This window comes from Colius striatus, chromosome 3 (genome assembly GCF_028858725.1).
Source record: "Colius striatus isolate bColStr4 chromosome 3, bColStr4.1.hap1, whole genome shotgun sequence".
Taxonomy (NCBI): Eukaryota; Metazoa; Chordata; class Aves; order Coliiformes; family Coliidae; genus Colius; species Colius striatus.
Window position 1 is genome coordinate 10,313,974 of NC_084761.1, and position 13,612 is coordinate 10,327,585.

The 13,612-nt window shown below is 44.9% G+C and overlaps 1 protein-coding gene across 2 annotated transcripts; it reads left to right on the forward strand.

The window, feature by feature from the left end:
* The first annotated feature begins 921 nt into the window (after positions 1–921).
* On the forward strand, positions 922–13,606 carry DAGLB (diacylglycerol lipase beta). Of its 2 annotated transcripts, none has more exons than XM_061993780.1 (15): positions 922–1,079; positions 1,675–1,826; positions 3,878–4,052; positions 4,712–4,973; positions 6,061–6,186; positions 7,071–7,198; positions 7,997–8,123; positions 8,482–8,565; positions 8,982–9,059; positions 9,414–9,494; positions 9,595–9,722; positions 10,155–10,223; positions 10,322–10,394; positions 11,492–11,745; positions 12,583–13,606. In XM_061993780.1, the coding sequence occupies exons 1-15, from the start codon at positions 985–987 to the stop codon at positions 12,773–12,775; spliced, it is 2,025 nt and encodes a 674-aa protein (XP_061849764.1). In that variant the 5' UTR covers positions 922–984; the 3' UTR covers positions 12,776–13,606. The 2 variants fall into 2 exon arrangements, with proteins under 2 accessions (XP_061849764.1, XP_061849765.1); XM_061993781.1 differs by lacking the exon at positions 922–1,079 and adding an exon at positions 1,234–1,457.
* The last annotated feature ends 6 nt before the right edge of the window (positions 13,607–13,612 follow it).

The following is a 13,612-nucleotide window of genomic DNA, read 5'->3' on the forward strand; positions in this document are numbered from 1 at the left end:
CTTGTGCAGATGAGGTTTTGGTGCTTGTGTACATTTTGGTTTTTTCTTCAAGTAATTATTTCTCTTTCCTGGCTTTGGGGGTAGGGTTGTTTCCATGTTGTTAGCTTTCTCCTTTAATTCTGTTGCAATGTATCCCTCTGGGATACAGTGTCCTGACCTGAGCTCAGAACTGTGCAGATGGAGCATGGGCCTGTGTGAGAAGGTAGCAGGGCTGCTGTAACAAAACCCAGCACCTCTGGCTGGGCATGAGCAGCCCTAACATGCCAAAGCTGAGGATATGTCGCTGTCCTGGCTCCATGTGGTGCAGCTGGTTGTTCTGGTGCCCACCCGTGCCCTGTGCTGGCTGAGATGCCATTCTTTGCGTGTGCCAGTACCAGGGTGGATGATGGGCAGCCAGGACACGCAGGTCCATGGTATAACAGGTATTGGGGTTTGGGCTGGAAGGGACCTTTGAAGATCATCTCCTTCCAGCACCCCCTGCCATGGGCAGGGACACTTCCCACGAGCCCAGGTTACTCCCAGTCCCAGCCTGGCCTTGAACAGCGCCCAGGAGCGGGCAGCCACAGCCTCTGTGGGGAGCTGTGCCAGAGCCTCACCGCCCTCCCAGGGCAGAACGTATTCCTTATATCTAACCTCGGTCTCCCGTCATTGTCTGAAGCCCTCACCCCTCTCCTCTCCCCACCTGCCCTTCTCAAGACTCGCTCCGCTGTCGCGGGCGCGGTGGGAGGCCTCGGGCGCTGCGCATGCGCACGTCTCCCCACCCAGGGCCGGGCCGTTGAAGGCGGGCTTCCGGCGGCCCGTGCCAGGCGCGCGCGGGAGGGCCGGGGCAGGGCGCGTGCGCGGCGCGGCCCAATGGCGGCGCGGGGGCGGGGCCGCCCGTGACGTGGCGCGGCGCGCGCCCCCTCAGGCCGGCGGGGCCCGGCGGCGCCGCTGCGGGAGCTGCTCGGGCGGCCGTGGCGGGGCGGCCGTGGCCCGGCCCGCAGGATGCCGGGGCTCGTGGTGTGCGGCAGGCGCTGGGCCATCGGCAGCGACGACTTCGTCCTCCCGGGGGCCTTCGAGCTCTTCGTCAGGCTGGTGTGGTAAGGCGGCCCGCGGTGCTCGGGACGGCCGTCGCCGCTGGGGCCGCTTCCCGGTGCGGCCGCCGGCTCCTCCCTCCGGCGGGCGGAACGCGCGGCCGCCTGGCGCGGCGGCGGCCCCTCGGCCGGGAGCTGCCGCGTTGCCCCTTCGGCTGAGGCGGCGCGGCGCGGGGGCGGCCGGCGGCGGGTTCGTGGGAGAGCGCTGCGGTTTGTAACCGCACGGCGCCGTGTGATCGCCGGCCTCGCCGCGGGCCGAACCGCGGCCGCTCCGTTGTACTGCACCGCTGAGCAGCGATAATGAGGTTTTGGCACTTCAGGCATCGACAGGAGGTTATTTCTTGCTTTAGATGAGCCGAGATTCTTTGGGATCTATGGAAACAGGTAGCGCCGTGGGGGAGAACTTGTTGCTCGTTCTGCGAGCGACTTTGTTGTAATTATTGATGCCTCTCATTCCGACAAGTTCCTTATGTAACAACTCCCTTTCTGCTAATCTTTATGGGATGGTCTCGTTAGGATGAAAACTATTTGTCAGGTCATTGCTTTTCAGGCTGCCCTTTAACCTTCCAACTGTAACCTATGTTACATTACTTTCCTGCAGGTGGATTGGAATTCTCGTTCTTTATGCAGTTCATAAGGAGCAGTTTAACTGTCCTGGGGGACCATCACTGCACATGTACTTGCTCATCCTCCTCTTTCTCCTGGCTGCTATAATATGTGCATTATCTGCTCTTGTATACGTCAGCATGCAAGGTAAATAGCTAACAATACTATTTCATATTTATTTAGTAGGGTGGTAATATTTATTATTCTCAGTCTGGACTTGACATTTAAAAACAATGCAAAAAAACCCCCAAACTTGAGAACCTGTCTGTCAGCATTAATTGATTTGTTTTCAGGGTATTGCCTCTGTTAGGAATCTCCAGTAATAAACAGACACAGTAGCTCGGGCAGGCAATGGGAACATGGTGATAGCCATCAGAGCTTCTTGGAAGGTTCCTCTGCGCTCTCCATTAATATATGACCTCAAATGGAAGACCTCTCTGACAGGAATTTAGGGGAAGTTATCAGAAATCAGTTTCTCATCTGAGGTATCATGTTAGCTTTGCCTTGCATAGGCAGATTTAGTCATGTCTTGAGGAAGTTCATTAGCTGCAGTGGGTTGCCTGGGAAAAAAACAGACATAGTAAAATTAGGATAGTAAATACTGTTAGACAGAACAGGACTCACAGCTTGAAGTGAGTTACTAAACAGAAGTAAAGACCCCAACACAACTTCTAGTCATTTGTAGAAATGGTTCCTTTTGGGTTAAAAAGTACTAGGAAAGTACTTTTGCCTGGTGAGGCACCTCATTATCAAAGTAATACTTGCAAGAGTAATTTGCACTATGTGTGTTGTCTCTGAAGTAACAGATGAGACCCCGCAATTTCTAATGTATTGATTCTCACAATACACTATAAATGAAAGAGCATTTAAATTATTTAAGTGGAAAGAAACATAAAGAGTGCACAAAGAGAGACTGTGACAGAGCAGAGCTGTAACCCAGATGATAATCCTGGGCTTGAATCTAACCACTGGTTTTGCTACACTTTGCAGAGGAGGGGAAGGAAGATGAGCCAAGTTATGCTGTTTATAGTTGTATCAAAGTTGAGGAGGTGGGAGATGTAGTTGTACTTTTATATTGAACAAGGCTCTTTTCTCTCTACTCTTTACAGTTACAAGACCATTGTAACTAAGAAATTGAATAATTGTGAGGCTGAATTTCTAAGAAAATTAATGGTGAGATGTCTTGGACTTGTGGTTACAGTGTGTGGATTGGGAGCAATGGTTCTTGCACCAGTCCTTGCACTGTACTGACATGGGTGTTAGTGATGGCAGTGGTGAACTTACCTGGAGCACTCTTACTCTGGGTTGTGGTGCTGGCAGAGGAGAGAAAGTGTTTTCAGGAACTGCAGTCCCACCTGGTTACGGCTGCGTAAACAACCTGTGTTGCTGCAGTGCAGGCTGCAACCTGGGAGTGGGAACAAGCCTCTGCTGGATCAAGGGCTTTAAAAACAACTTTGTCACTGGATGGGAACCACAGCTTTACCACTGGAAAATGGTTTCCAAAGTTGTTTTTGTTCTGCAATGTTTTAAACCTTATGAATTATCCTGCCTACACATGAGCACACACACCCCACCTATGATAAACAAACTGTTTTTAGGAGCTGAGCTGGCCAAAAATTTCTCCCTTTTTATTGTCTAATAGTACTAAAAGGAACAGAATATTAGTAAGGTCCCAAATAGAACAAAGTCCAGGAAGTATTTGTACTGGTAATGGTCCTGCTTTTGTTCTACTAAATAAAAATGTGAGTGAATTTGTTATTTAGTGACTCAATAAGCAGAACTTGTACAGGACTTGCTACAGGAAAGTAGCACCTAGAAATGAAATATACTGCCAATTAAAAGCTAAACAGAATAATAATCATAAAAGCAGGCACCAAAAGACATAAAGAACTGTAATTGAGCAAATACTCCAACATGCCACTTTGGCTTATGCCGAGCTCAGCACTGCAGAACTGTCTGACTAGAGAGTGATTTTGGGTATTAATAGAGTAGATTCTGTGAGTCATGGCTATAAACTCGTTGTTTTTGTTTTCTCAGCTTCAGTGATAGCTTTCCATTAGAATAAAAATGTTTGGTAGTTTCAGTTAAGTTTCTCACTTTCCATGAAGCTCAGAAAGTTCATATGTGCAGGTGGGATCTTATGCACTTAAGATGCATTCATAGACAGTTCTTGTTTTAAATTCTCCCTGTCATTTCAGGAACAATTTCTAATCCAGGCCCAAGAAAATCACTTCTCAAGCTACTTTATATTCGTCTCTCTCTCTGCTTGGCTGAGTTCATCTGGGCTATTGTAGGAGCTATATGGGTGTCAGACAGCAGTGTGCACTGTGAGAAGACGGTGGTAAATGTCGTCATTGGGACAGTTGTTGCAAGGTAAAGATGCCTTCTCCCAAATCTGAGCTTGATAGTGTATGTGAAATGGAAACTACTGCTTGTATAGTTTTCTCTGTGTGTTTATTGGAGGCTTTTCCAGCTGTAGTAACTTTTGATACTAATTACAAATGATGCTGGTTTCTCATAGAAGGGTTTTCATTGTGAAAGGAGAAGAATCTTTAAATCTATACAGCTAGAATGACTTGGTATCCTTCCCTAAACAAGCTTGAGCTACTTGCCTTGAGAGAGCACGTGCTAGAATGGGGGAAAGGAGTTGAAGATGAGAAAGGGTAAGAGGGATAAAGGGGAATGTAGAAGACTGGATGCATGTGAAGAGGGTAGTAACTAGATCACTTAGCTGGTAGCGCAAAATGGAGCCTTCACACCTCTGGATTGCTAGGTCCAAAGCACAGGGCTGTGATTTTGAGTTTGTTGCTGTGTGTGAAATGAGCTGACAGCTTTGTTCTTGTGCCTGGTGGATTGAAAGCCTGAAAGTGAAACGTGCACCCTATGGGACAGTAACAGATGGCGTTCATGCAGCGTTCATACCTAACATTGTTTTCTGTCTGTCAAGATCTGTAGTTGTATTTTCTTGCACACTTGTCAGAAACACCTGCTTTCAGGGTCTTTTTTCCCTCCCACTTCCTTCTGGTTTGCAGCTGGGTTATCATCATCTTCACCATCATTGGAGTTGTCATTGTCTTTGATCCACTTGGGGGCAAAAAGACATTTTACTTCACCGACAGTGTGAATCGGAACCTGGAGAGCAGCCAGTCAGGGCAGCTGCTGTATAACGTGAAGAGCACAGCCACCAGAGTCTGGGAGAAGAGAATCAGGTTACTGTGTTGTTGCATTGTGCAGGATGATGACCATCGAGTGGCTTTCACAAGTATTGCAGAGCTGTTCCGCACCTACTTTTCAGTAAGATGGAAAGCTGTTTTTCCTGTCCTATTTTGCCTCTCTCTGAATTTGCAGTCATTGCAATCCACTGTACCTTTGTCCAGGCAGAAGTCCCTGCTCCTCTGTGCCTTGAAATCAGGTTTTGAATAAGCCCAATTCAAAATTGAAGGTGATTCCCGTACAAAGTGTGGGACACTGATTTTTCCTTCCCTTTGACAAAAGTGTCTCTCCCTTCACAAGCATGAAGTGCTGTGAGAAAACAATATCCATTCTCCTTGAGTGTCTAGTCAGGAGAACAAGGGTGAGTTTGTTTTCCTCAGTATGTGAAGAATGAGGCATTTTTCCTACTGCTGATAGGTAAGGCGTCATACCCATAGCAAAGAACTGGACAACTTTGGAACTGTTAAAAAGCCAAACCCCACAGTACATGAAGGCAGGTCTTCCCATCTGAGGCACTGCTGAACACCTACCAGACCTGAGTGTAAGCACATGCAGGAAGTTGGTGTTTTGGAAACAGAGAGCATCTGTCAAATTGGAGCCTGCATAGTTTTAATTGAGCACAAATTTCTGTCACCCACAGCTTGGGCAGTTGTAGTTCAATGAGTACTTTAAGGCCTGTTCATGATTTCAGGATGAGTAGTTCCTTTTTATGAAGTGGTACTTGGTTGTGCTGCTTCAGAGCTCCAGCCCACTCAGTGCTGTAAGTCGTGTGGAGAGATGACTGTGCCACACAGCTGAACAAAAACCATTCAGCCTTCTCCTTTGTTAAATCTTTAGTTCTCAATAGAAAAGACTTTTCACACAGTGGTATAGACCAGTCATCAATCATCTTTGGATGTCATTTGCTATATGACTGAGCAGGTCCTTGGAAGATACTTGGAAGTGATGAAATTGATGTATAGAGTTATTGAGGAAAGCATTCAGTTTCTACAGAAGGGGTGGGAGTTTTGATGCTTCTGCGACCTGTTTTTCTAGTGCACGTTGTCTCCAAGTTAAATGTTTGTATATAAACAGAGCAAATAGAATTCCATGTACATTTTCATATGAGAGAGTCTTGCCATGTTGAGGTGTGGGGCAGTTTTGAATGCTCTTTCATTTCTTTGTACAGGACACTGATCTGGTGCCAAGTGACATAGCAGCTGGTTTGACTCTGCTCCATCAAGAGCAAGATAAAATGGAAAGTTGCCCAAAAGAGCCTGAAGAAGTCCTGTGTCATTCTCCATCATCTCCTGTGGTAAGGCAGGGTTGTGCAGTTACTTTAGGAGATGGTGCCAGGTCAAATTGTAATGCAGTTCTTTATGCAGGGTTTGTTGGTCATATTTTACTTTTAATTAAGATTAAACACTGCTATAAAAACTTCAAAGAAACCAATTAAAATTCTTAATACAGGCAGTGAAAAACATCTTGATGAATTTGCAGTCAAAGCATTTGTCTGCTTTTGCCAAAGCAGAACTTCAATATGACTGGAGTAAATACAAAAAGGAGCCATGTAGGCCATTTGATCATTGTTGAGGAGCTGTGAGAGAAGTGGAACAGGGAGAAAGTTCATATTTAGTACCATTTGCATGGAACTGAAAAGCTAATGTTACAGTATTGTGATCTGTTAAAGTTATGTCTACTGCAAATATCCAGGCAAGAAAAGATGCAAAACCAATCAATTCATTTGCTAATTGATTTTCTAAAATGCCTTTGTAAACTGTTTTACTGCCTTGGTCTGTGTTTCATGGGAGTATATCATTCTGCTTTAACTAATTTCTATCAAATTCCTTTTGAATATGGCCAGTGTGATGGGGTCATGCTTCTAAAAGTCCTTACCAGAGAGATCTGCTGCAGACTCTTTAGCCCTTGAGTAACATATTTGGAGGCAGTGTTTTCAGTATTGAGCTCATCAGTGTATAAATACTGGAAGAAACTAATTTAATGAGAGCTTTTCAAGATTCCTGAGCTGTGTAGCTGTGTAAATAAACACAGACTTCTTCCTTTTAGACCTTGAACTTTTCCTTTTGATAATGCAGATTTCATTGGGCTTCCATTTTCACTAATCTGTGTTCAGGTTTTATTTCTGGAGCTACCTAACACACCTTTATTCCTTCCTTTTCTTTCCCTCTGTCCTTTCAGACAGATGATTTGGATATTGAACTGGAGAATGCTGCTCACTACATGCTGTTTGCTGCAGCTGCGTATGGCTGGCCCTACTACATATACACCAACCCATTTACTGCACTCTGTAAGCTCAATAGTGACTGGTAGGTTTGATCAAAAGCTTAAAAACACGTGGCTTCCTTTTAATGAACTAGTGTTAGCAGAAATAAAATAGTGTCAGTAGCAGTGTTTTTGTTGTATTAGATGATAGGACAAGGGCAATGGCTATAAACTGGAACACAAGAGGTTCCAAAGAAATACAAGGAAGAATTTCTTCCCTGTTCAGTTGAGGGAGCACAGGAAGGGGCTGCCCAGCTGGGTTGTGGAGTCTCCTTCTCTGGAGACATTCAAAACCCACGTGGACAAGTTCTTGTGTGACCTACTCTAGGTGGCCCTGCTCTGGCAGGAGGGTTGCACTAGATTGTTTTTTGAGGTCCCTTCCAGCCCTTGAGATTCTGTGGTTCTGTGAAAGTATTTAACCTACTGAAATATAAATTACTTGGAGGAAAAAACAGCTCCTAATCCAATGGGTAGAACCTGAGGTAAGCCTGCTGTACAGGATTTGGTTTGGATTTCCTTTTGGCTTGTTTGTATTTTCTATTGTTGACCCATAGTCGTCTTCTCTTAGTGCATTGTTTGCTCTGCTCATAGCCTTGTACTGTAGCAATGGTGTATTTGCCAGTCCTTGAGCTGACAATGTATGACATGCTGCTCAGGCAACACCAGGTTTGTGGTCAGAGGTAACAGCTTGTATCAGACTGCTGGGAAAAAATAGATGGATTTTTGAAACAAGAGCATTTGATTCCTGGCAGAAATCTTCTGCAAATATAACTGTGTTTAATTCCTTGAAAGGAAACCTAAGAAATTTGAACATGAAAGTTTTCCTCTTCTGTGTTTGTTAGTTGCAGAAATAGACCAACAGATTCTGATATAACTGGCAGTGATCGGCATAACCTGCACTTTGGATCCATCCTAAATATCACAGGACTGCAGTACAGAGACTTCATTCATATCAGTTTTCATAACAAGGTAAACTACCTGGACAGACATTGTGCAAAATAACTTTGTGATTAGTTCAGTGAAAGCAAAGGGTGAAGTTTCTATTTTGCCCTCAGCATTTGTGACATACAAGATTGCAAAGCCAAAACCAGGGCCCGAAACATTCAGTTCTGGGTCTTTTTCCTCTAATCTGAAGGAACAGCCCCAAAAACCCTTGACATAAGTCTGTCTCAGTATTGTAACATATAATAACTTGATAAGAAAATAATTGAGCTCCTTTGCATAATACAATAGACAGAGCTCAGTAAAAGAGCCTTCAGAAGGTGAGAGCAAATGCTTACTCTTACAAAAAGCTGGTGTCTCTACTGATTACATTTTTCCCCTCCAGATCTATGAGATTCCATTTTTTGTTGCTCTGGATCACAAAAAAGAAGCTATTGTGGTTGCAGTGAGAGGCACCTTGTCTTTTGAGGTACCATCTATCTGATCTATATAATTACCTTTACAGAAATGGGTCACTTCCTAGTGCCCAGAGGAAATGGTGTTACACAGGCACAAGTGAAAACAGCTCCCTGCCACATCTGAGTCTTCCAGGCTGAAGGTGTGAGGCCTCCTGCCTTCGGACGGGCATGAAGAGAGTGGGAAGGGCAGGCAGGGGCAGCTCCTTCTCTCTGATCTGTAATGTCTCTGTTTGCATCTTGGAAAGAGATGCTGAAATCAGAATCGTGGTTGCTCTTTGTGTTTGCTCAGGTGGTGGTTTATGGTGGGTTGTGGTTTGTTGCTCTGAAAACTTGGAGGTGAGCTCAGTGATGGCCCTGTGACAGCACTGGGCAGCACAGCATGACCCACGAGCGAAAACAAAAGCTGACAAAAGCTGTCTTGTTACAGGACATTCTCACTGACCTGTCAGCAGATTGTGAAGACCTGACACTGGAAGATGTTCTGGAAAATGGCTTCGTGCATAAGGTGTGTGATGTTTATAAATCATCTCAGCTGGTAGAAGCACCTGGGATCCTTTAGTTAAACAGAGGAGTGTGCTCCTTGTGGGAAGGATTGCCCAGGTTATTTCAGTGACTTGATGATTGCATCAAACTGCCTCTGGAACTGCAAGGTGGACTTTGTAATCCTCTTGTCAGACTCATTTAACCATTACTTAGAAAACCACTTGATTATAAGTAGACATCTGTCAAAAGCTTGCTAAAAGAGACCAGCTTTGCAAACACAAAGTGGTTCTGTGGTGGTGTTGTATTTAAAGTTCACAGGTATTACACTTCAGATGAAATACACCCTTCTCTTCAAACTTGAAATGCTGTCTTGCAGGGAATAACTCAAGCTGCAAATTACATCTATCGAAAGCTAATAAACGATGGGATTTTAAACCAGGCTTTCACCATTGCTCCAGTAAGTTCCCTTCCAAAGAATTTGGTTTGCCAGGAAAGAAAAAATACACAAAGCTTTTTGCTTGTGTGTCTGTGCTTCAGTCTTCTCTTTCTGTCTGAAGGAATATAAGCTTGTGATAGTTGGTCACAGTTTGGGTGGTGGAACAGCGTCTATATTGGCCATCATGCTCAGGAACTCTTTCCCAACGCTGCGGTGTTATGCCTTTTCTCCTCCAGGAGGACTGTTAAGGTAAGAGACTTCTACTGTTTGGTTCTGTGTCTGAGGTGTGAAACTCTTCAAGGTAGCTGACAAACCTGTTAGATGATGACTCTGGACTTGACTGTGTCGGGTTGCTTACTCATTCTGCAGTAAAGTTAGGTTTGTTCCACTTGACTTACAGTTGAGTTCTTTGGGAATAGTGCAGAATTAAGCATATCTAGTGAACTCTGTCAGATACTATAATTAGAGTTTAAAGTAAATGTTTTGGAAAGGAAATTCCCCCATGCCTAGTGTAGCTTGGCCTGTTTGACATCTACACATACCCTTGCATTGCAATCAGCACTGTAGGTCTGAAAGCTCACTGAAGGACTGACTGCAAATGATAATGACCATCATAAGACTAAAGTGTTTATGTCTCTGCAGTGTACCTAAAGTATCTCTGTCTGCTTTTTTTTTTTGAAGCAAATCACTTGCTGATTACACTAAGCACTTCATTGTTTCAGTCATTGTTGGAAAGGACCTTGTTGCAAGGTGAGATGGAAATATTTCCAAATTGTTCTTTCAGGGGTGTGTTGCATTGCAGAGAATAGGAGGCTTGGCTTTACTTTGTTCTCTGTGTGTTTAAACAGGTTAAGTATGCCCAACATGGAGGATTTAAAGAGGAGAATAGTGAGAATTGTGGCAAACTGCAACAGACCCAAGGTAACTAAGTGCAGTTCTGGGAATCCTTACCTTGGTTAAGCCCCAGCTTTAATGCAGTGACCATCAGCGTGTGTATGCTTGATCTTAATGGTGAGAGTTACAATTGTGCTTGGGGACAAAAGCATTTGGTTTTACTTCAGTGACATTGGAGTTAGTCTGTCATCCTGCAAAGCTGTCTTTTTGGCAATTTAAGATTCAACAAGACCTGGGAGTGCACAACATCCAAGAACTGAAATTATCTGCTTGCTAGTTTTGCTGATAAAGGAGACTGTTTAAAAAAGTAAAACTGTAGAAAAATCAACAAAAACAACCATCTAAAATTATAACAACTCAGTAAGACTGCGTCCTGTCATAACCATTCACTGTCAGTATGTAAATGAGTTAATGAGTCTACCTTCATTTTACCTTCAGTCTCATTTGGAGAGCAGTTAATTCGTACTTCTGCATTTTATGGGTAGTGAGAAACACAGTTCTAAACTTCTGGAACTGTCTGGTGTAAGGCAAGGTGATACTGGAGGTATAAAGGAGTAGCTGAAAGATTCAAACCTGCCATTTCTGAACAGCTCAAGTTAAATCTACTGTAAGCTCAAGATTTCCATGTAGTGCCAGGATGAGGAGTCAGAGGGGGGTGGGTGATGTAACTGCATAAGCTAATGGGCAGTTAGAAGTTACATGTGCAAGAAACTTAAATCTGCAGAGCAGAATCCACACAGAGTAATACAAGAGTGTGATTGTTTCTCTGTGGTTTCTGGTAGCTTGGGTTAGAGGCACAAGAGATACCTTCCTTGGAGGTCTTCAAGACCCGCCTGGACACGTTCCTGTGCAACCTGGTCTTAGGTGGACCTGCTTCTGCAGGGGATTGGACTGGATGATCTCTAAAGGTCCCTTCCAACCCCTGCCATTCTATGATTCTGTGATACCACTGAGGGGAGATTTTGGTACGGAAAGTTTATCAAACACAGTTTGGGGAGCACGTGCACACGGTCCTTTTTCATCTTCTGATGGTTGTCTTGGATGATGAGTGTGCAAGAACACAACTAGAATGAGTTACTTGAAGAGATGGCCAATCTCAGTTTGACTGTTCTTTCTGCCTGCAGTACCAGATTTTGCTGCGTGGGTGTTGGTATGAAGTATTTGGAGGGGATCCAGATAACTTCCCAACTGAGCTGGATGGTAGAAACCAAGATGCCCTGACCCAGCCACTTCTAGCTGAGGAGAGTTTAATGGTTCGTCGGTCGCCTTCCTACAATGCCCTTGAGGATGAATCACACTTAAATTCACCCCCTCAGTATCCTCACCTGTATCTTCCTGGAAAGATTATCCATATTGTAGAAGAATCCAGCTCGAAGAGGTAAGAAGAATAAGGACTATCACAGTCTGGTTTTCCTAAAGTGTACATAAAAGCTGATTCTCACTTTTAAAATGCATGTTTCCAGCTCTGCTTCTTGTCTGCACTTCTAGTACCTAATTCTGGTTATTACTCAGTAGCCAGCTCTCAGTTTTTATTCTGTGCCTCCTCACTCCTTTCTGTTTCACTTCAAGCCCTGGAACATCTTTGACTTTCCAGCTGTGTGCCTTACTCTGCCCATATGCTGTCAGTGCACCAGGGATGATTTTAAGCAGGAGACTGTGAAGTTCTCCTTTGCCTTGCTGCAGTTCCTCCCCAGGCTGCAGATCATGCAACCATGTTTCCTGGTAGCAGTGAAACCATAACAAAATGCCCCCCCCAGTTACTGAGTGGTCATGAATATTGGTGCTGAGAAAGAGGAAAAACATTGCCTGTAATACTGGCCCAGCCAGACTGGAGCAGTGCAGTTACCCCAGTAAGCAGTGCACCCATGCAGCCTCTCCTGGCCTCCCCTTTGCCCTATCTTGTGGATGGAGGAAGGTGAGACAAAGGCAACAGAAAAGCTGAAACTGCTGGAAGGGTGAGGATCCTGGGTTTGTTGGGGTAATGCGTGTAGGTTTCTTGTTTGTGTTTTGTTGATGTTGGGGTTTTTTAGGTGAAACAGCCCAGAAGCTAGACAGTACTTGATATCCTGATTTCACTCTGAAACACAAATATCTTGCACAAGACTGTCTCACAGAAGAAAAACTGAATCTGTACCTTAGAGGGAAGAAAAGGGCAGGAGAGTTCCACTTTTGTGTCTCCATTGTCTGTTGTGGTGGTTTTTGTTGTTTTTTTTAGGTTGTGCTCTTCGGATATTAAATATACAGCAAGATGGTCAAACGAAACAGCCTTCAGCAGCATTTTAATAAGTCCCAAGATGATAACAGACCACATGCCAGATGTCGTGCTCAAAGCTCTGAACAGTTTGTCTCAGGAACATGGATCGTGTATCCCTTGTCAGACACGAGAGTGCAACACCAATGTCCTGTAGCCACAGCTCAAAGGTGAGGCCTGGCTGAGTTTACTGCAGGTTTCAGGTATTCAGGAGACACTCCACTGTCCCACAGAAGTGGATTTCAGTACTTTTCTCACCTTGCATAAAATAAACAAGGGCTGGATGGCCTGGCCTCTGCAGTGCCCTCGAGGGCTGAGCTCGCACAGAGGCTGCAGCTCCACCTGTGGACTCTGGAGCAGCTGATACTTGACCAAAGGGAGTGTGTGTGTGGGGACAGAGGCCACCAAGCCCTGGGAAGAACCTCCTTCTGCTGCAGGGACACCGAGTCAGCACCCTGCAGGCCACCCTTGGCAAAGGCCGAGGGGGCTGGAGGGAAGGAAGGAAGGAGCAGCCAGCGTGAGGCTGCCAGCCGAGAGAGGCTGCCCAGGGGCTGCCCGTGCCAGTGTCAGCGCAGTTCAGATTGATTGCACTATTGTGGTATCATCCCGGGGGGTGGGGGGAGTGTTGTGGTTAAATGCTGCTTGCCTAGACGTGCAATATTCTTTACCTTTTGTATTTGTTGATCCATGTGACTACTTTTAATGGGTTTTAATTAAACTAATACCATAACTACTGAATGAGAAGGAAAATTCATGACCTGGCATCTGCAAGTAAGTACCCACCCACTTCTGTGACCAGCTGTACTCATTTTAAGAAGTGGATTCTTTGTTTCTAGTGTGCAACTATTTTAACTTTTTTTAAAGGCTCAGCAGCATTTCTTACTAAAAGAAATTCTAGAAATAAGTAATATGATGTGGCTGAGAATGACCATGTGGATGTTCTTGCCGTGATACTATGGAGCCAAAATAAAATGCACTGTAAAAACTGGCCTCG

Coding starts and splice junctions, on each gene's coding strand:
- DAGLB (XM_061993780.1), top strand. CDS start 985: ATGCCGGGGCTCGTGGTGTGCGGCAGGCGCTGGGCCATCGGCAGCGAC. Junction 9,060..9,413: donor AAAATGGCTTCGTGCATAAG/GTGTGTGATGTT, acceptor GCTGTCTTGCAG/GGAATAACTCAAGCTGCAAA. Junction 10,224..10,321: donor GGAAAGGACCTTGTTGCAAG/GTGAGATGGAAA, acceptor GTGTTTAAACAG/GTTAAGTATGCCCAACATGG.